The sequence below is a fragment of the Vanellus vanellus genome (genome assembly GCF_965231255.1).
Source record: "Vanellus vanellus genome assembly, chromosome: 21".
In the NCBI taxonomy this organism is placed as follows: domain Eukaryota; kingdom Metazoa; phylum Chordata; class Aves; order Charadriiformes; family Charadriidae; genus Vanellus; species Vanellus vanellus.
This window is the reverse complement of record NC_138926.1, coordinates 8,183,076-8,203,956: the sequence shown is the minus strand read 5'-3', so window position 1 is coordinate 8,203,956 and position 20,881 is coordinate 8,183,076. Positions and strand designations below refer to the sequence as shown.

General features: G+C 58.7%; 1 protein-coding gene across 1 annotated transcript; it reads right to left on the bottom strand.

The window, feature by feature from the left end:
• Positions 1-19: 19 nt before the first annotated feature.
• On the bottom strand, positions 20-20,837 carry PCSK7 (proprotein convertase subtilisin/kexin type 7). The gene is made up of 16 exons (XM_082493772.1): positions 20,790-20,837; positions 19,071-19,550; positions 18,449-18,583; positions 17,869-18,034; positions 15,857-15,947; positions 14,986-15,040; positions 13,094-13,232; positions 12,377-12,477; positions 7,366-7,533; positions 6,190-6,297; positions 5,052-5,154; positions 2,562-2,718; positions 2,311-2,405; positions 2,051-2,144; positions 1,602-1,719; positions 20-1,409 (listed from the first exon to the last, which is right to left on the bottom strand). Exons 2-16 carry the CDS (start codon positions 19,536-19,538, stop codon positions 999-1,001), a joined length of 2,409 nt encoding a protein of 802 aa, XP_082349898.1. The 5' UTR covers positions 19,539-19,550; positions 20,790-20,837; the 3' UTR covers positions 20-998.
• Positions 20,838-20,881: the final 44 nt, after the last annotated feature.

Here is a 20,881-nt window from a genome sequence, read left to right as displayed (position 1 = left end):
GATGGATGGGGGAGAGGAGGATTTTTAAGACTTTATTTGGAAAGCTACACAAAAGGGCTTTGCTGATTAAAAAACAAACCCCAGCTTTAAAAAAATAAATCAACGAACCCAAAGACACATGAACAAGCCAACCCCGCTCGCAGATGAGCCACTGCCAGAGCAACTCAACCTCCCCTTCCCGGCCCAAAGCACACACCGCCCACGGCCTCGTCCCGCCTGGGCACAAACCGAGGCTGCAGTGAGCAGCGAGGAGGCAACTGGGGAAAGCAGACGCAGCGAGCTCACGCTGCCACGACACCTGCTGCCAGGGGTGCTTCTGTGCCCACCGTGGCAGGGACATCCCTGTCCTGCCTCTCTGAGCAGGATGGTCCAGAAAGCCCTGCTGCCTTCCGCCTCCCCAGCCCCACGGCTGCTCATGCCCCCGCGGCAGATGAGGCGGAGGCGGTGGGGTCAGAACACAGGGGACAGGGAGCAAGCGCTGTCTGGAGATGGGCAAAATGACTCCCTGCTTCTAAGCTGGGCGTAACTGGTGGGTACTGGCCAGCTCCTGGCCCAGCAGGGCATGCAAATGCAGCGCTGTAGGGTCCCTGCCCGCAGAGGCAGCTGCCAGGGGTCCTGCCACATTTTCCAGGCTCACTCTGCAGAAATTAGGGAAAAAGCGACACTTCTTCCCAGTGCTGCAAGGCCATGGGGGCCATGGTGGAGCAGGCGGCATTGCTGTGGGGCCTTGCTCCATGCACAAAGGGAAGCCCTGAGTGCCGCTGCAGGGCAGGCTCCGTTAGGAATGGGTTTAAGGCTTGCTTTGTTTTCCAGAGCAAGGGAAAGGGAAGCTCCCCTTCCGCTGCCAGCACTCTTTCTCCTTGTTTCTGAGCCACTTCCAACACCACCTTCCGCAGGACCCAACCGCAACGGTCCCTGGCGGCTCAGGAAGTCTCTGCTGCCGGTGCTCGGGAAGGAGGTATTGAGAGGGAGGGACTCAGCCCAAACCCCAGCCCCAGCTAGCACGGCTGGTGCTCCCTGTCCTCCAAGAGGAGCTCGGCCGTCGCCTCCTGGCCAAGGTACCCTGCTCTGGCGGGGGCTGCCTCGTGGAAGCTCGTGGCTCTGCTGCTGCTGGGAAGCTTGAGGTGGGTGGGGGTCCAGGACCCCTCCTCCCCCTCGTCCTCCTGGGCAGGCTCTGGGTGCTCACACTCCATCTCGATGTCATCAATGTCCTTCTCCCGATAGAGCGGCACAGACTCCATCTCCAGGCCGCTCTCCAGGGCTCTGTGCTTCCCTCCCTGCTGGTACCATTTGCAGGCAGTGGAGCCGTTGCAGGTCAGGTCAAGCCCCACGTTGTTCCTGGTCAGGCAAACCTCCAGCATGTAGTAGAAAGTCCAGAACACGGCAAAGCATCCCAAGAGCAGGAGGGTCTGCGGAGGAGGAAACCCCTTAGGAAACAAAGCCCTTGACCACCCCAGAGCCCTGCTGTCACCCACCAGAGAGGGCAGAATGCCAGAAAGATCAGCGGGGCAGGTTCCCACTCCTCCAGCCCCTCCTGCAGAGGACGGGGTCTCCCCGCTCGGCGCCAGCCGGCAGTCTCCCCCACCCGCAGGCAGACTCACCTTGAGGGTGTTGGCCGTGATTGTGTAGTGCTGCTCCTCGGGGATCTCCAGCCCCGGAGGGCAGGGCAGGGAGAAGTTGCTGCTCAGGTACTGCCCGCTCATGGCTTCCTCCAGCAGCCTGGGGGACAGAGGCACCCCGTGAGGGTCTGCTCCAGGGAGGGTCCCAAACGCCCACAAAGGGTCCGGAGTGCCTCTTCCACCACCGAGGGTTGCCCTCCTGGGTCAGACCCAGCCAACAGAGCCGTTTTCTCCAGCCCACAGCTGCCCCGTGCACCGTCTGGAGGGCAGCCCCAGGGCCCCGTGCCAGTGGCCATGCTGCAGCCTCCCCGTGCCACGCACCTCACAGCAACGCTGCTCCAGCCAAGCGGCATCTGCTCAGAGGCTTCTGCTAATGTCGCTTAGCCCTCCATCTCCCGTCTCCCCACCAAGATGGGGTTGTGGTGTCCTACCTCTGCCGTTCCTTCATCTCTGCTGGGGACCAGGAGGAGCCGTACAGGGTCAGCTGCCACTGCTTCAAGGTCCCAGGCCTCAGGCTCTCATCTCCTGGGGAAGAAACAGGTTGGACCAGTGGGGAATTCTCCCACCTGGCTGTGTGGCACGGAGTGGAGCTAACCTGTGACCACCCAGGTGCTGAGCTGGCAGCTCCCCAGGACACGGCATGTAGCTGCTGCCACCGCCCCACGAAGGACCTCTGGGAGGCAGGACTCACCGATGTCCCTGATGACCAGTCTGTATGTGCCCTGTGCTTCCTCGCCCCAGCACCGCACCGTGGAGAAGGTCCAGTCAGCAAAGCCATTGGGGTCCCTGCCAAAGGGTGAGGACAAACAAGCTGTGAGACGGTTACGGAGCCTGAGCCACGAGGCTGGACATGGGCCCTGGCTCTCCTGCTTGGGGACAGCTGGGTTGGCTGTCCTGCCCTGCAGCATGAGCCTCCGCCCCTCCGTCCCCCTTGGTGCTTACGAGTCCATGCTCCTGGTGGTCCCTATCAGGGACATCATGCCACTGGGGCAGAAGAGCCTGATCTCCAGGTTGCCACGGCGGGGGTGGGTTATGGTGACAGTGACCGCCACGTGCTCCAGGGTTCTCATGCCGGAGAGCTCCAGGTCGGCGGTAGTGACTGGGAAAGAGAAGGCAGGGTTTGCCAAGGCTGGTGGCCGGGATGGAGTCCCCACTTCCAGTCGGCCCTAAGGGGCTGTTGTGCCACATAACAGGACAAAAACGCTTGTCTCTGCCTCCTCCTGGCTGCCCCCATGCATCTGTGTCCCCAGAGCAAGAGGAAGGAGCCAGGGCAGCCATACCCCATGCAGGGAGGCTCTGCCAAGTGCCTGACAGCAAAGCCGTGCTGTGCTTGGTGGCCTGGCCCCGGTCCACGCTCTGCGAGGAGCCTCCTTGTCTGTCCAAGCCAAGCCACCCACACGCCTCCCTGGCTAGCACAGGGAAAGGTGTCCTGGCAAACTCCCTCCCAGGCACCCCACATTGTGCTCGGGGTGCTTGACATAGGTCAGGAGAAGTCAGGTCCTCCCAAACCGGAGGTGAAGGAGGCACCTGGTATGGCTGTCCTCTGCCCACAGCTGTGCCCTTTGTCCCCCCCCCGGGGTCAGCTGGGACCAGGCAGGACAAAAAGGATGGTGAGAAAGGGGTGAGGAGGAGGTGGCGAGGAAGGAGGGATGAAAGGCAACAGCAGCATTAGCAGTGGGAAAGCTGACCCCTGCGCATCTCCCAGCACATTCCAGAGCAGGAAGACAATATGAACACATGCTTTCCTCTGCTCACGAGGAGGGGGCCCAGGCACGCCTCCCTCCCCTCTCATTTACCAGCAGCCTCTCGCCTGCAGCCAAATCCTCATTTCACAAGTGGGGCTCAGCTGCTGCCTACATGACTTGTGCCACTGCCCCGTGGGCTCCCCGACATCCAACTCTGCCCTGGTCCTGACGTTGGGCTTGTGGGTTCAGGAGCCCACCCAGAGCGCTTTGGCCACTGCAACGAAATACCTCGTCTTTCATCAAACCCTTCCTGCTCTGGATCTGTGGCAGCTTTTGGCAGCCCCGGAGGATGCTTTGAACCCACAGTTACACAGGAGCCAGGTTTGGAAAAAGGATGGGGATGAGAAGCCTGGTGTCCATCTCAAACCATTCGCAGCTCCTCAGATGTGCACAGGCCTGGGGCTGCTAATTATAGCACAGGAAACCCCGGCACGCTTCAGAGCCGATTTCAGCCCGTGGCTTGGCCTCCTCCTGGTGGCCCCAGCCCCGCGGCAGGTGGGTGCTCCCCAGCCTCTTCTAAGAGGGGAGGCAGGTGCACCCCAGGACCAGGCAGCCAGCCTGCAGCGGCCGGCCAGCACATTCACCAGGGCCACTTGGGGACAGCGTTAATTCAGAGTCAGCCTGTGGTACCTGAGGGCCAGTAGTGCCCCCAGCCACACATTCCTCTCCACATACTTCTCCAAAGTGCCTCTTTTCTGCCTCTTCCAAACTGCTTGTTACCCAGCTTTCAGCTCACAACTCCTTTTAGGGCAGAAGGAGCTGCTTGACCACCAACCCTCGCCTCAGAGGTGGAGCGGGGCTAACCCCGCTGCCAGCCCAAGGAGCAGGGTGTCACCCCTCTGTCCTGCTGGGGCTCTGCAGGGCTGGTACCTGCAAGGGAGCAGCATGCTGCAGAGCCAGCCCAGCCCAATCGGGCAGAGACGGGAGAAACAGAGCATGTGCCCAGTGCCTGTCCAGCGTCTCCTCCGCCTGCCAGCAAGGAGGGGAGGGACAGGACCACCTGTGAGGGGGGTGCCAGCCTGCCGAGCTCCAAACTCTTTCCAGGGGGACCTCTATCCTGGGGAACGGCCTCCAGGCACTGCCAATCCCCAGCACCCCTGCCAGGAGCTGCAGCTGGGGCAGCGAGGGGTGCAGGGCCAGGTCCCCTGGGACAGCATCTCCAGTGGGACAGGGAGAGGACCGGTGGCCCAGCCTCGGTGCAAGAAGCTGTGCCCAGTCAGAGAGCCAGGCCCTGCTGGGGGACTGGGAAGGGCTTGGGGTCGAGCTCTCCTTCCCACTGGTAGCAGCCGGAGCAGCGCCTTGTTTATGTGGACAGAAGCTGGCCAAGTCGGGAGCTGGAGCATTACCTAAAATGGTCAAAGCCAGAGGGAGCAGGTCTGGCTGCTGCCCAGCCTGACCGAGCTCACTAATGCCTGTCTGGCTCCTCAAAGACATCAATCTATGGGGATGAAGTTATCGGGGAGGGGACCACATCAACAGACAGATCCCCTGGGGAAAAGCAGCGGAAAGAGAGAGGAAAAAGCCCAGGCAGCCCAACACTTAACCCCTTTGTGGCCTCACACAGCCCAGGGCTTGCCCTGCCAGGCCGTCAGCGTGCTCGACTGCACCCCATGCCAGCGGGAACAGGCTGGATCCCTGGACTCAGCATGCACAAGCATGTGCTTTCATGTGGCACACCTGCTCTTACCGTTCCAGGCGACCTCCAGCTCCTGCGGGAGTAATGGGATGCTCCTGCCCTCCTTCAGTGCAGGGCTCACATATGAGGCGAGGTACGGGACAGACTCCCAGATCTGTCACGGGAAAGGTGAGAGGATTCAGCACGAGGTCACACCCTCCCTGCACGTCCACCTCTCAATTTCCCACCACTCTTGTAAGCTGCTCCTGTCTGTAGCATACCTAATGTGTGTGGATGTGGGACCAGGCTGAGGGACTCCCGATGCTGCTCTGGGGCATGTGAACCCAGGCAGCACGCACGGGCTGCAGCGAGGGCTGCAGGGCTGGTGAGGAGCACCTGCATGCCTAGGAGTGGAAGGGAAATGACTGCCTGCAGGCTAGAGGCACCGATCGAGATTCAGGACTCCCCAGCTCTCGGTTTGTTCCCAGCTCTGGGTTTGTCTCCAACACCACCTGAGTGGCTTTGAACCGTTACTTGAAGCCGTTACGTTTCAACCCCAGGGGCAGTGGGACAGGAAGCGTAGCAGAACCCAAAGCCCTACAGGAAGAGAGAACAGCCCAAAAATCCCTGTGAGAGAGAGGGCATTGCTGGCAACCAGCAGTGACCCAGCACAGCTGTACAGTGCTCTATGCATGAGTGAGGACCAAGTGCCAAAAGGATGTGCCCTGGTCTCCATGCAACTGGAGGCACAGGGAGGAAGAGACGGGGATGCGCCTGCCTGCTCTGACCACACCACTCCCTCGGCAGCCCCAGGGACACGGAGCCCCGAGCTGCCAGCTGAGAACGCCCCATTTCCTTGGGGCATGACGCCCCCCCTGGAGCCCGCTGCAGGGAGAGGAAGGTGCTGGGGCTGCTGACAAAACTCCCCAAGCCATGAATCAGAGCTGTCATCTCCCACCAGTGAAGGCTCTCGCCCATGGCTATATATAGCGCTGAGAGAGCAGCAGCTCAGGGGCAAGTTTCAGGCATTGCCGAAAGCCTCATTACTTCATACCAAAAGCAGCCTTACAGCGAGGGCTGGCCAAAGCGCTGGCCCTGAATGGCAACAGCGTCACGCCACGGCATCGCCAGTACAGGACCTGTTGCCACCACTGGGCTGGGTCTGCTCTGCGTGCCTCCGGGTCATGCCTGGGACAGGGAGGGGAATTACCTTGGCAGCGTTCACCAGCCTCCAGGCATTCAGCAAGCCGAAGCCGTGCTGATGGCTGTGGCTGAAGCCGGCCTGGTTGACATCCCACTTCGCGTGACGATCCTCGTACTGAAAAGAAATGCAGGACAGTCTTGTTACCTTGGGGGACATCGGCAGCCCTGCCAACCGGCACAAAGGGAACCAGGCCTGAAAGGAAGGAGGCTCAGAAATACCCTGCAGCAGTAGGGAAGCAAACCCTCACGGCCTTATTAGAAAGAAACAGTTTGACCTTTGTTTGAAACGAGTCCCAGGACAAACAGGCTTCCCAGCTCCTCAGAAAGGAAATCAAGCAGCACGAAAGGGCACAAATGCCTCTGCTCTGAAACATCCCAGCTGCTCCCTGCTGCCCAAGCCACAGCCTGTGGGATGGCAGAAGCCTTGGGGAGAAGGAACCAAGTCCTTTAAATCAACAAGAGCTGGGCCAGGACAGACCTGGCTCCCATCACTTATCAGGTTGTAGTACTCTGGCAACGCTGGCTTGCAGTTGTGGAAAACACTGCCCTGTGCCAAAGCGAGTACAGCGTGAGCTGGACACGCATTCCTGCTCCCCAGAGGGGTGCGGAAGAAGCCCTGTCCCTAAGCCGAATTGGGCAGCTACAGTCAGTTCCCACCCCTGCTTTCTGCAGCGAAGCTGTGTTGGAGTTGAGGCCGAGCGAAAGGAAAGGCAGTGCTTGCTGCCGCGCTCCCTGTTACGTCTGTTTCCAAGAGTGACTCTCTGGAGAGCCTGAGCAAAGGCCAGAGGCAAAGCTCCTCGCTTTCCCACTGCTGGCACTGCAGGGTGGCACCGCAGACATGCATGCCGGCCCTTTGGCTGGGCCGGCTGCACCGCACGCACACACACGCTCCCGGTCTCTGTGCATGAGGCACGGTGAGCCCCTGGAAAACCTGTACGGCTGGCAGATGGAGGAATGCCTGGAGCAAATACCCCATTTATTATCATGACAGAGGAAAATGCCTCAGCCGCATTCCTGGGAGGAACAAGGGGAGAGGGGAAAACGCAATCCCTCTGCCAGGAGCCAGACGACCGAGAGAGATTTATAGAGGGGCAGGCAGACATAAACAAGGATGTGCACAGGAGGACCTCGGCCATCCTGCAGCACCCCTGAAGGGCGGCAGGGAGGAGGGAGGGCCACTCACCTTGGTGGCGGTGAAGACAATGATGTGCTGGACGTCTCGCCAGGTGAGACACGGCCGCACCTGCAGCATCAGCGCGATCATCCCGGCTGCAAGGGGAGCGGCAGCTGACGTCCCCGTGTGGCCCTCTGTGCAGCCCGTGCCTTTCTGCAAATCCCAGTCTGTTGTCACCTTCCAAAAGAGAGGAGAGATGCCTCCTGTCAGGCCACCATTTGCCATGCTCAGGTGGCTGGGATAGGTACAACTGAGCATGCAGTCCCAGCCCCAAGACATGCCCTCACCACACCAGCTCCACCGGCAGCCCACGCTCAGTCTGTGACACAACTGCTGGCAAAAGCTGCAGGGACATGGGATAGCGTGGCCCTCATGCTACGCAAAGGGCACGACAGATGGGGGCTCTGGGGCTCTGCACCATCACCCTGGACACAGCTAAGAAATGAGCAATGCCCAAGCACAACAGGCAGAAACGGGGCCAGCAGCCACGCTCCTGGCAGAGAATAAGGCAGATGGTGGAGAGCTTGCGAGTGAGGGCAGCCTGGGCGCCTGTGTGGAGGCTGGGGACCTCATTTACTGCATGAACACTCCAGCAGTGTGCAGTGTGGTGCACAAGTTGGTGGGTTTTCTTGACAGCCCTGTAGCACTGATCTACTGCTTGCACATTTCCGTCAGCAATGCTCACGTAATTGCTATTGCTCTACCGCAAGCCTGATGAGGAGGAAAAGATCCCCCACGGGCTGGCTGGACACATGAAGGGGAGGCTTGGAAAACTGGGAGAGTGAAGGGAGAAAAGAAGGAGTCAGCAGCTCTTCTCTCCAGCAGCCTGGGACCCCCGGCCAGCCCTCTCCTCCAGCGCCAAGGGCCCTCAGGGGTGTCCGGTTATTATTTGCTGCGAATAGTGAAAACTTTCTCCACCGCAAGATGCCTTTGGCCAGGCTGAGCTGACTGTCCTGGGGGAGAGAGGAGCTAACCCAGCCCCTGCTGCACTGCTGCTATGGCATTACCAGGGTGCTTTGTGCAGCCAGCAGCGCCTTTCCCCGCTCTGCCCGGCAGCCAGCCCAGCCAGGCATGTCTGTCTCAATGCAGTCTGTCCCAGGTAAAGAGATGGGGAAAGCCTTTGAGCAGGGAGAGGGGTGTGAGCATTGGCGTAGAGCAGGAATCGGAGTGTGACAGCCCAGGCAGGGGAGAGCATTGCTGCATGCACTGCTGGGCCAAAGAGCTGAGCTTCCCTGCACTGTGCCGGGGCACACAGCAGCCTTTAAAGGGGACCACAGACAGTCACACAGCACCTTCACATCCCTTCCTAAGCGGTTTGGTCTGTCAGAAGGAAAAGCAGGGACTGCGGCTGAGTGCCCATGGTCCCCCACCCAGGGACACCTCCTGCCTCTCTGTGACCACAGGGAAACAGAGGCAGGGAAAGGTGAGCTGGGGCAGCACCCAGTCCGAATACAGCACACCAAGGCCAGCATCCAGTCTGACCCCCTCCCTACAAAGCTTTCAGACAAAATGAGAAAGATCTCCAGATGCCCAAGGAGTCCCCCTCCAGAGCAGACGCAGGGAGGTGGTCCCAAACGCCCTGCCTGCATGAACCACATCTGACCTGTCTGTCTCCCAGCTGTCTCTTCTGCACCGACAGCTTCCCCCAGACTGGAGGGAGGAATTTGCAGCACACGAGCTTGCTTTCTCTCTGTGGTTGCTGAGATCAGGCTGCGAGATGGGAGGGGCAGCCAGAGATCCCATCAACCTCCCTCAGCCAAGACCAGAACAACAACAAGAGCAGGGCAGCAGCAGGGGGAGAGGGTCAGGGATTAGCTGTCGAAAAGCCTGGAAATATTTCCCAGATGGTTCCTGGCCAGGACATGGGTACCCAGCAAAAACCAGTACAAGGTGGGAAGGACAGCACCACCAGTGGAGAGGTATGGCCCCGTGCTGGGAGCTGGGATGCAAACAGTCCAGTGTGGGGCTGAGCAGAGCGTCTCAGGCAGCTTCTCCCCAGGGCGAGGGCAGGAGAGCACCTTTGCAGCCCCTGTTTCTACAGCGTTTAGCTAAGGACAAGGAACAGCAGCTTTACACCGCTCTGGACCATGGACGGTTGCTCTGGCCTGTGGGAGCAACAGCCATGGCACAGCAGGGTCCCATGCAGGCACTGCTCCTCTTGCCCCTGCTTGCAGGCAGCTTGGCTAGAGGCTGGACTCGGTCTTGGGAAAAGCTTCCGATTTCAACTAACGTCCCTGGGGTCTTTGGAGGTGACACCTCTTAGTTCTGCTCCCTGCGCATGAAAACCAGCTCCAGTTCAGGGACAGGGACACACATCCCAAACTTGACACCACAAATGTTCTTCAGGATACTCTAGACCCAGGCAGAGTGTTGCTGCCCTAGGATCAAAATACCAATTCAAAGGAGCTGCCGCTGCTTAAGAGCTGCTACTCATAGGGACCTCAAGGTTACCATAAAGAGTCCTGGGACACCCTCGCTTCAGGGACAATGCATCCCAGTTGAGAAGTGATGAATGCAGACCGTTTGCTTTGGGGAGAGAGAGAGAGGAACTGGGCCTGAACTAGGCAACTTCAGGGGAAACGCAAGGCAGTTATGGTTTGGGACTTTCCCCACCTTCACTGCTGACCACAGCATCACTCCAGCACAACCAGGCCTCTGCAGAGGGATCATATGGGACTTGCAGAGCACACAGAGCCTCAAAAGAGGCATTGGGAGGCTCCCAAATTATGCCACCTCACTGCAAACAGAATTTGTCCATCTCCCTGTGCTCCCCATGGGGAGATAGCCTGCACTGCCAAACGCTGTAGGTTTTGTTGCCTTCTATGCTTGACTCCGTAATATTCTGCCAGCTGTTAACAACTTCAGCTTGTGCTTGGACACTGCACGTCCTACAAAGAACGCCCTGAGTAGCACAAACTTTCAGTAGGACATGCAGCTAGTGCCAGAAGCCGTATTAAATTCTTCCCATTAAGGAAACCATACAAAGTTTATAGTCTGGTAAAAGAAAAAACCCCGGCAGAAGGCCACTGGGAAGTTAACTCTGACATCACTGAAACACAGTTAAAGGGCATTTAGAAGATGACTATCCTCCAGAAAAAGGGGTGTGAAAGTTTTAACTTGGCACGGGCACACTAAAGGAGCGATTGTGGTACTGCAAATAAACAGGAGGGCTCTCTGGCACATGCCGTGCCTAGGCTACACGTGGCATCTCATCCTGGCTCCCCAGTGGAATACCAGCTCCTGCGTTAGCATCCCAAAAGGCCAGTATTCGAAATGAAGGGGCATCGGAGACTTTCAAAGTGCGGTCACCAGCAGCAGGCTCGGGGGAAGATGGACATAAAACCAAAACTCTGCGTAACTCCTGACGGAAGTACAGCAGAGCCCTTGTTTGGCTGCTGTTTCCTTTTTCCCTAGCATCAGTAGTTTGCAAACCAGCTTGGGACAATTGGAGTTATTTCTGAAAGGAAAAATTAGCTCCATTCTGGGTTCTACTTTCCCTGCCAGGTGAGCCGAACCATTGCTCCAGGCAGATTGCACTGAGCTGTAGTTAGGCACGGATTCCTGCCCTGGCTCTGGACTGCAAGAGGAGCTTGCTGAGTCCCAACCAGGTGGCTGAGGAACCCAGGCTCTCCCTGTTCCCCCGGTCTACCCAGCACGCGGGAAAGCCTGTTTGACAAGCCTGGATTCGGCTCCTCTCTGGCAGGCGCAGAGCCACAGCCACACGTCCCTGCTCGCAGGAGTACCCTAGGCACTGTCCCTCATCCATCAGGCCCCCCCGAGACCCCCGAGCACACACTGCTGGTGCTGATCTACCACTGGGACTTAGCTGCCTCGTCGGCTTTGCCTGGAAAGTGCCTTTGGGAACTGCCCGTCCTGATAGATCCTCCCGGTGCCTGCCAAGCCAGGGACAACCCAACCCCAGTCAGGCCTGGGAGCCAGTGACATTTATCCCAAGCTGCCCCAGGGTGGCTTGGGCGCTGCAGTCCCTGCTGGCACCGCAGGACAGGAACAGGTTACAGCCAGATGGGCTGATTAGCCTGACAGCCCCCCGAGTGCACCAGCACCAAGGGAGAAACATGCTGGGTCAGGCTTGGAGCTGGTGAAAACAGGCCCGCCTGCTTGGCTCGGGCAAAAAGGACATTTTGTTGACAAGAAGTCATTTTTTGGCAAAAAAAGGAAAAGCTGATAAAAATATTCTGAAAAATTCAGCTGGGAGAGGCACACATGCCAGAACAGAGAAGGAGCTGGGGCCAAGTACTGTAAAGAGCCCGATGCTGCTCCCAGCCCTCTGTGCTTGTCCGTGTCTGTGCTCCCGCATCCCTTCTGAGCGGAAGCGAGGGGGGCCGGCTGGGCAGGGTGTGCTGCAGCACCCGCAGAGCTGAGCCCCAGCCGCCCCTGCCCCTTTCTCTTCAGGAAAGCCCACAGCGGCATGGGAGTCTTGCTGCAGGCTTCCACCTCGCTGTGCAAAGGAGCACACACACAGTTGGGATAAAGCTGAGCCGGGGGAGCTCCCCAGATGGCACTCCCAGGGAAACAGCGCAGAGGAATTTCTTAGGGGTCACCCAAGCGGCCCCCGTCCCAGAAGATGTCAGCCTGCAGCTCCCAGCAGCACAGAGCAGGGAGATAAGGGAGCACAGTCCCTGTCCCTTTTGGTCTGACATCTGCCTGCGCTTGAGGCGACAAACATGACACACGCAGGATCTGCGTTTGGGTCCAGGAACTCAGTGTGCCCGCAAACACCCTTGCAGAGAGAGGGTCACTGCACTGCAAGTTACAGGCTGACAAACAGTGACAACACAGGGAAAAACTAGAAATAGGAATCTCCCTCTCGGAGCACTATTTATGTAGGACCTAGATAAAAAGCATGTTCTTTCCCTGCCTCACAAAGGAACACAACTACCGGCCTAAGGCAGATGCATGGCAATCGGAAGGGATAGAGCTTCATTGGGCTGTTGCAGCCCTGTGGCCTGGTGTGGCCAGCAGAGCACGGGGGAAGACATGTGCCTTGCGTGGTACTCACAATGCTCCTCATCATCTTGTCCCCGCCACTGAAGGTCACTGCTAGCATGGAGGCACATTCCTCGGCATAGAACGGCATGGAGCCCGTCTCATCCACTGCGCCTACAAAGAGGTGAAAGGCATCAACCATATGAAGTCTGTTTCGTTTTAACTGCTGAAATTGCAAGGTGGAGAGCCCCTGGGGACCTGTCTTGCTAGTTGTGCTTTCTCAGAGGTTGGGAGCTGGTTAGGGAAACCGAACCCAAGCCTGTATTTTTCATGGCTGGAACATCTACAGGAAAGGCAGCCACAATAAATAACCTTTTGCTGTGCTTAATATTACACAGATCTTCTACCCTTCGTGTAGCTTCTGCCCTCGAGAAAATGGATTAGTTGCTTCTTTTCTAACACACATGGTGGAAATGCTACATTTCAGCTCACTCCCTCACCATGGCAGTGCGTCCGTCACAGCCCCAGCGATGGAGGCCTGAACACAAGCAGGAATTTCTTTGGCCTTGTCTTGCTCTGGAGGCCAAAAGAAAACTGTAGACTTGAGAGCTGAAGCCCAGCACCTCTCAACACTGCTCACTGACTCCCAGAGGACAGGTACACGTTCCCACACACAGACACACAGATTCCCACTATCCAGCCAGCTTCCAGCTGGGCAGGTTTTGTACTTTTGGGATGATCTCCTTTTTCCACTCTGGGAAGGAAGGAGACAGAAGACACACGCACTCACCTATTGTGACAGTATAGATGGAGTTGGCATAGCCGTCGTAGTTGCAGTTGTCGCTGTGTTGCCCACCATTGCCACTGGCCACGACGAAGATGCTCCCAAAGCCCCTGCGACCCGCTATCACGCCGTGCTGCAGGGCGGCCTGAGGAGAAGGAACCATTGCTGGTCAGGGCATGTAGGCAGGCGGGCCCTTCCTGTGCCCGTCCCCGCTGACCCCAGAGGGTTGCTGCCAGCTGCCACGGCTCACACGTGGGGCTGTGAGCTGTCGGGGAGCAGGGCACCTCGCTGCTAACCCAGGCACGGACGTGTGCACCTCTCCCAGGCTGGGTAAGCATTCACCCTGTGGACTGCTCGCAGGCACAGGATGTGCTGGAAAGCTGTGTCCTGGTATCCCCATCCAGCAACCAAAGTCCATGCTCGGAGATTTCAATAACCAGCCCTGCCAAGTACTCGGGATGATAGCAGAGCCAGCCACAACCCCTCCGGACCCAGCTAGCAGAGTCAGGGAGTTGTGTCTGTTACAGCCCCCGACCAGACACTGAAACTCCAGAGTGAGTGTGTTACAAAGGCAGCAACACAGCCAACGTCTGGGCTGGGGAACAGCCATTCTACAGCTCACTTTGATTTTAAGTGCATTCTGTGTTAAAAATAAAAAGAGAAAAAGCAACCTTCTAGGCAAGCACAGCACAAGAACTGACCGGCATCTGAATTCCAGAAGAAACACAGAAGCCTCCCAACTTCAGCAGGGCTCAGTTTGGAGCTGCCTTTTCTGCAGCATCAAGGCTTTCCTGCCGACAGAGACTACCCACACGTGGCTGCTGCCCTTCTGCAAGGCCCCAGCCCCCACATACACTTAGGCTTTGCCTTCGCTGAGAAACACAACCACACCAGGGAAGCACATCTGTAGGCTGACACCTTGCACAGACGTCACCCCCACCTAGATAAAGGGTATGTATCCGATGGACAAGAGGAAAAGCAATTCTGCTGGAAACCAACCCTCCTCCTCTGCCCTCCCTTCAGCAGGTAAAGGCCCATACTACATCAGTCAGAAAGCCCTCCACACACTCTGCGCTTTGCTTGTGCTCGGAGTCCCAGAGCTTGTTACAGCTGTCTCTGCATGCAGCAAAAGAATAAATTAACTTGCAGAACTGGAAACCATTTGTCATCGTGAACTGATAGCTCAGTTGTCAGCATTGCTTCAAACAGCACACTGACTGCTATCTTGCGGTTAGAGAAGTACAGCAAAAGGCTGCCAAGCAAAAGAGAAACTAAGCAGAACCACATCCCACAAGCAACGCAGTGCCAGTTTTGGGGCCCCTGCAGTGACCCCTCGCTGCGGTACCTGGGCAGCAGGAGCCAGGCACAGCCAGCCCGGTGTGTTTTGCAGTGGTTCTGCAGCATGGGCGCTGTGAGAATGCCTTCACGACCTGGGAAGGAGCTTCAGCTCTGACTCTTCCCCCACTCCGGTCCCCCTGAGTGCAAATGCAGCCATCGCTCCAGCCCCTTATTTCCTCCTAGCATTTGAAGGCACGCTCCCTGCTTTGAGAATCACCCTTAGCACTAGGAATGCTCCGTCTCCTGAGCAGAAAGCGTCTCTTGAGTTGCAAGAGTTGCCAGAATAATACCACAGGTTGCGAAAGAGCATTTTCCTGCTGGAACCAGCCTCTCCTTGGAAATCTCATCTAATACTGCCTGAATGCTGCCCTCCCGCAGCAACGTCACCTCTCCCCACCGCGCGGCAACATGCAACACCTGCGCTGGCAGCGATGGAAGCAAACAAACGTGCGCTGCACCACAGCAACATCCCTCCTCGCCTGTCCAGGCAGGCAAGAAACCACAAGCACTGGAGGGCTAGCCCAGGGGTGACTCCTGCTGCTGGGATTGGTTTTTTTTACCTTTCCCAGTTGATGGGGGCCATCCACAGTCTTCCCATCGTCATCTGGACCCCAGCTGCAATGAGAGACACCATGAAGTGACAGCCCCAGGAGCTGCAGACAGCAACTCTTCTTCCCATTACAGTGTTCCGTTTCAGTGAGCTACGAGCAGCCATCAGCTACTCCCAGCACCATGACTGGGATCGGAGGGCGCTGTACTTTCCCATCCGTCCGGCTGGCCCCTTGCTGCTGGGATATCGCTGTCATGTTTGCGCTGTGCCCCTGGGTCAGATTCCAGTGGATAAAATGTTTGATTTTTACTTAACAACCAGCTTCTCACACATTCCAGTCCCCGTCACACAGCTCAGCCCGGGCTCCTGACCACAGTGGGGGGCACGGTGCCCCCTCCAGCTCAGCCAGTCTGTGGGAGGTGCTAGAGCAGAGCTCAGGCCTCGCAACCACAGATGCTGTGCACAGCCCAGGCAAGCTCTCCAGTAACAGGAATACTGATGTTACTCTTAACAGCAGTAACAGAAAGCCCCACCTTACATTCCCAGCTGCAGACCCCCTTTCAGCTGCACAGAGCCCCTGAGACGGCCTGACTGCAGGGGACAGGCGGGCCCCGAGCCCAGGGGGACAGGCAGGGTGTTCCCTCTCTGGGACAGTCCCGCCGCCTGGCTGCCTGCCTGCCTGCCTGCCTGCCAGGCACGCTCAAACCACCCACAAAAGCAGTACTGATTTTGGTGCCTCGAGGCTAGCTGGAGCCACAGGAGGAGAGGAGCTGGCGTGAGCATTCAGCCACGAACCGTGACCACATCCCCAGGCAGAGTGGGGCCCACGGGCCTTCGCTGGGTGTTGGCATGGCCTGGCTCAGGGTCCCCTTGGGGCTCACCTGCAGCTGTAGATGTCATTGATCTGATAGTGCTTGTTGAAGGCGATGGCCTCCATGCTGTCGGTGAGGGGCCCATCCAGGACTCGGATGCCTGCAGGACAAAGGACAACAAACATGACCGACATGGATCAAAGTAAGCTGTATAAACAGTGCAAACAAATTCCTTGGCAGGTTCACACTGGGGACGCTCACTCTCCCAGCCTGATGGAACCGGATCTCCCGGAGCTGTAAACCTGCAGATCAGTCCACAGGGCCTAGATGTGTGTGAGGGATTGTAGGTGCACCGTCATGCACATCTCCACGTCCTCTGCTGGACATGGCTTTTCTGCCAAGCAAGTCCTCCAGTCCCACTGCCAGAACCAAGCTGGTGACGGGGACAGCATAACCGAACACCAGCTGGGCTCACTCCCATGCACCCCCGAGCTGCCCTACCCAGAGCACTGCTCCCCAGAGGCTTCCTCACATCCCACCCTCAAATATCCCGCTGCTTTTCAGGGCTAGTCCCTGCCTGGCGCAATTGCTTTCCCTTCCAAGTTGCCAAACAGCCAGGCATGGCTTTGGGATGGACGGCACGCTTGCCTGCTAAGGGAAGGGCTTAAGAGATGCGGGACACCCCAACTACTGTGCCCAGACCAGGAGGGCATGGCCACTTCTTCAACAAAGCCAGTGAAGGCTCAATACTGAGTTTTCAGTGACCCAAACCATTGGTAATTACTGTTTTGCATCACAGTTTAGGCTGGCAAAGGGTGCTACAAATGGAAACCAGGCATGTATCTCAATTAAGCCCATTTATAAACAGTGCAGCCGCCCACCCACCTCAGCTCTTGGCTGACACAGCACACATGGCTTTTTACTGTCGCATCTGAGCCTCCCCCATGGAAGAGCAGAGCAGCCCAACTAGGGATGCGCTGGCTCTCCCCACCCTGGCTGGCACCACGCTGGCTCTAGCACTTCCACCCTGCCCAGGCAGGCCCCTGTCACCCTGCAGCGCTCAAGGCTGCCCCGCTGTGCTCACCCCAGGCACAGCTTTGGAGAGCTGAAGCCCAAAGAAGTGCAACCCAGGGTAAACCCTCCCTATTCCCCACGCTGTTGTTAAACTATGAGCTCACCTTTCCTTCTACCAGCTGGGCTTTGCTAGCAGCGTCTGCCCACAGGCTGGCTGGAGCCCAGGGACCATGCTGTGCCACGATCAGGGTGGCTGCTCAGGGAGTGCCCCGTTGGGGCGAGGTAGGGAGGGAGCTGAGCACAGGGCAGGGGTGCAGAGCCACCTGCCGTGCCCTTGGGTGACTTCCTGGCCCCAAGCACCCTGTAGGCACCCTGGGACCTGCCCGCTCCCCAGTCCCCTATCACAGCCGGGGAATGTGGCACCATCTGCTGAGTATGCAGAGAATCACGTCCAGCACTGTCCTCTGCTCTGCCAGGGCTGCATCCTGCCTGGCACAGAGATCTTGCCTCCCTCTGTGAAGGAGCATGAGAGCTCTGGAGACAGCTGAGGCCACAGTGGCACATTCCCTTGCTTTACAGAGGAGAGATGTGTGGGTGGACCTTTGCGCCCTGTGCCATCCCCACAAGGCAGAGTCGATACCAAGGGCCAAGGGAGCACAGGGGATTGGCAAACATTTGCTTCCTTGGTGCCTCCAGATACAGCCTTCAGTACTGCACCACAGCGGATGCGTCATTGCACGCTTGCCTGGCTTAGGCTGTGCAGTACGGATGCACATCTGCCAAAAGATCTGCGGCCGGGCAGACAGCATGCTGGGAGTACTCTGGAAAAGCTGCCGCAGCACACACCTATCCTGCTCTGCCAGGAACTGGCTCCTCTGGCGAGGAGCTCAGGCAGACACCAGTTCCTCCCTCTGACAGATCAACCAGCCTGAGCAAGGCACCGGCTGACTCAGAGCCGCTTCGGCCAAGCCACTCCTCCCACGGAGCTGTGCCCCAGCCCCACAGAATCGGAGATGAGACAGCCAGGCATGAGCACAGCATGTCGGGGTGCTGCGGCGTGCACGTACCTGCGATGCGGCTACCGTAGGCAACTCCCACTGTGCAGAAGCTGTTGTTTGGCACGGCAGCAATCTCCCCAGCGCAGCGGGTCCCATGGTGGTTGCCATTCTCCTCGTCAGGGTGAGGCATAGGGTCGGGGTCATTGGAGTTCAAGTCATAGCTGCCTTCTGGGCTCTGGAAACAGACCCACGGGCACGATGCAGGGCTCTGCTCTCCTCTCTTTGGGAAAAGCAGGACTTAAGAGCATGCTATGTCAGTTGAAACACAGCCTGGAAGTCACGGGAACTTAGAGACTGCTTCCACACAGGGCTGCAGCTCAACACTGCTATCTGCTGCTGTGGAAAAGGGACCAACAGAGGCAGCCTTAGCAACTGCTGTGGGTCAGAGGGAGGGCAGATCTCATGTCTAAGCAGCTACCTCCCACAGGTAGTACAAAGGCTGGTAACCCTGCAGCTTGGGTGCAGAATCTCCCAGGGAAAGTTTTTCTACTGCCACTTCCCGCCCTGGCTGATCCCAGGGTGACGGTGAGGGTCAGATTCTGTCAGCAGCCAAGCACGCACACGCTCACACCACAGAGCTGGCACTCACGTAATTTGGCTGTATGTCTTTGATGGTGTGCTCCACGCCGTCGTCCACCACCACCACCGTCACACCGCGGCCCGTCACGTTCTGCTCCCAGACGCCCGTGACATTGATGTCCTTCCCAGGGCTCTTGCGGTTGTTCTAAGCACCAGAAAGGACAGCAAGGGGAGATAAAAAGCGGAGGAGTGAGTCAGCGGTGAGGAAAGGAGCTCCCAGACCTTTCGGGCATGCTGGCTACGATGTGCGGGGCCAGGGCCGGGCTGGGAGTGCAGGGAGTCGCAGGACAGCCATGAGAGATTTGTTTGACGCAAACAGACACCAACAGTCACTCGAGCCACAGAGTGCCCAGCCCCACAGGGCCGACACCACGCTCCAGCCTGCTAACCATACAGCGTGCTCCAGACAAAACCCCTCTGCCACCCCAGCACCACCGGTGTGCAGCCAGCTGTGGCAGCTGCCTCCTCCTGTTACTGTGGCGAGCACGCGGCAGGCAGGGTGAGCTCTCAGCATGCTTCCTCCTTGCCACAAAGACAGAAAGCGACTATTCTGCCTGCCATGTGACAGGTCGTTTGTGGCTGCACAAACAGCCTGAGCCTGCTAGCACAAAAGGAGCCGGAAAACCACTCACCAGGTGCCACTGCTGGGGGTATTTGGGATCATTAAAGTGCAGGCTGCGTTTGGAACGCTTCAGAAGCTTCTGTTCCGAGTGCCACCGCACACTGTCATGCTGTGCAAACAAAGTGTCCACCGACCTCCTTATTGCTTCGGGTTCACTTGCTGCTTGGCCGTCGGGCTGGTAGGTGAAGAGGTAATGGCCCTTGAGCTCCCCAACGCGGCCCATATTCACCAGCCCCGCAGTCCGGGCCAGCTCCTCTGCCTGCTGCTCCAGCTCCTCCTCAGGCGCATCCAAGCTGACAGCCCACGTCAGCTTGCCGTGCCGGGCGTCAGTGCCGGGAGCGCACTCCCCATCGCAGGCCAGTCCGTCTGATAATGCAAGGGGGATCCAGGCAGCACTCAGCCAAAGGCACGTGTGGATACAGAGTGTGGCCTCCATCCCTGCGCTCCATAGCGGCACCCTCCACTTCCAATGCGGCATCAGACAGGCGGGCTGCAAACAGCAGAAAATAAAAACGGTGAGAACCAAACTCTTCTGACCTGGAACAGGGTGGTCACAGCCTCCCCTGGAGGTCCCACAGAGCCCTGTGGCTCCTGGCAGGCAATGCTAACACACCTGGGCTTGCTACCAACCCCCCCGGGCACAGCAGAAATCGTCTTCCAGGGTAACCCCAGCCAAGGTGGCTCCTTCCCAGCAGCGCAGCACTGGGCAAGGAATGGGCAGGGATCAATCCTCTCTGCCAGCCCTGCCTGCCAGAGCGCACCACACTGCTGACTGGCAGAAGAGGGGCCACTTCCTTCTCTTATCGTGGCCTAGCACAGAAGCAAACGTCATGAGAAAAGCCATGCTCTGCGAGGTGCCCACAGCCAAGAGTCAGTTCCTCTTTGGAGGAAGCCCCACCAAACGTGCTTCTCAGCTGCTCCACAGCTGGAGGAACCTGCTTTCACCCAGCATGGGTGGAAATCATCCCCGAGCTCTGGTTCAACCCTCACTCTGTGAGCCGTGGCACTGCACAGGGGGGAAGCGCCTCCCAAGATCCCGCTCAGTTTCCCGCGCCCCAGCACTGCCCAGAGCTCAACACCCCCCAGCAGTTTGCCGTTAGCAACCAGCCCAGCCCTCTTCCTCTCTCGATGGGCTTCTAAGCCTCTGATACAACTCACCAGCTGCTGTTCATGTTGGACATCGAGGTCTAGCTTTCTCTCCCTAAAAGCAGGGCTTTAATTGCCCGTCGCTGCCTTTACAGTCAAGAGACCGGCACCTCCAGAGAGTGCCTACAGCAGCCCTACAGCGACCTGGGGCAGACCCAGCGCCCGCCGCTCCACCGGGCAGCCGGTGCCAGGGAGGCTGGGGAACACGGGCACGCCTCGGCATTGGCCAGAACCTGCCGCCAGGAGGTCAAAGCTCAGGGACGCCTGGGGCCGGGCAGCTGCCGCCGGGCAGCGCTGCAGGGCAGGCCTGCAGCCGCTCCCCCAGCTCCCGGGGGCAGGCCAGGCGCCCGCCGCGCCCCCTCCCCCGGCCCCTGCGCTGAGCTGGGCCTTCAGCCCCGGCTGGGTCCGCCGGGTCGGTGAGGCAGTGACAGCCGCCGACCCCCGGGCGAGGGGGCGGGCAGGGCCCGGGGGCCGCGGGGCTGCCGGCCGCCCCGTCCCACCACGCCGAGAGCTCGTCCCGTCCTCGCTGTCCCGTCCCCGTCCCCGTCCCGCCGCCCCGCGCCCGGCCCCGCTGCCCCCTCACCGGGCATGAGCCGCCGCCGCCGCCGGATGCCCGCGGCCGCTGACAGCTACGTCACATCCGGCGGCGGCAGGGGCGGTGGCGCGACCTCCCAT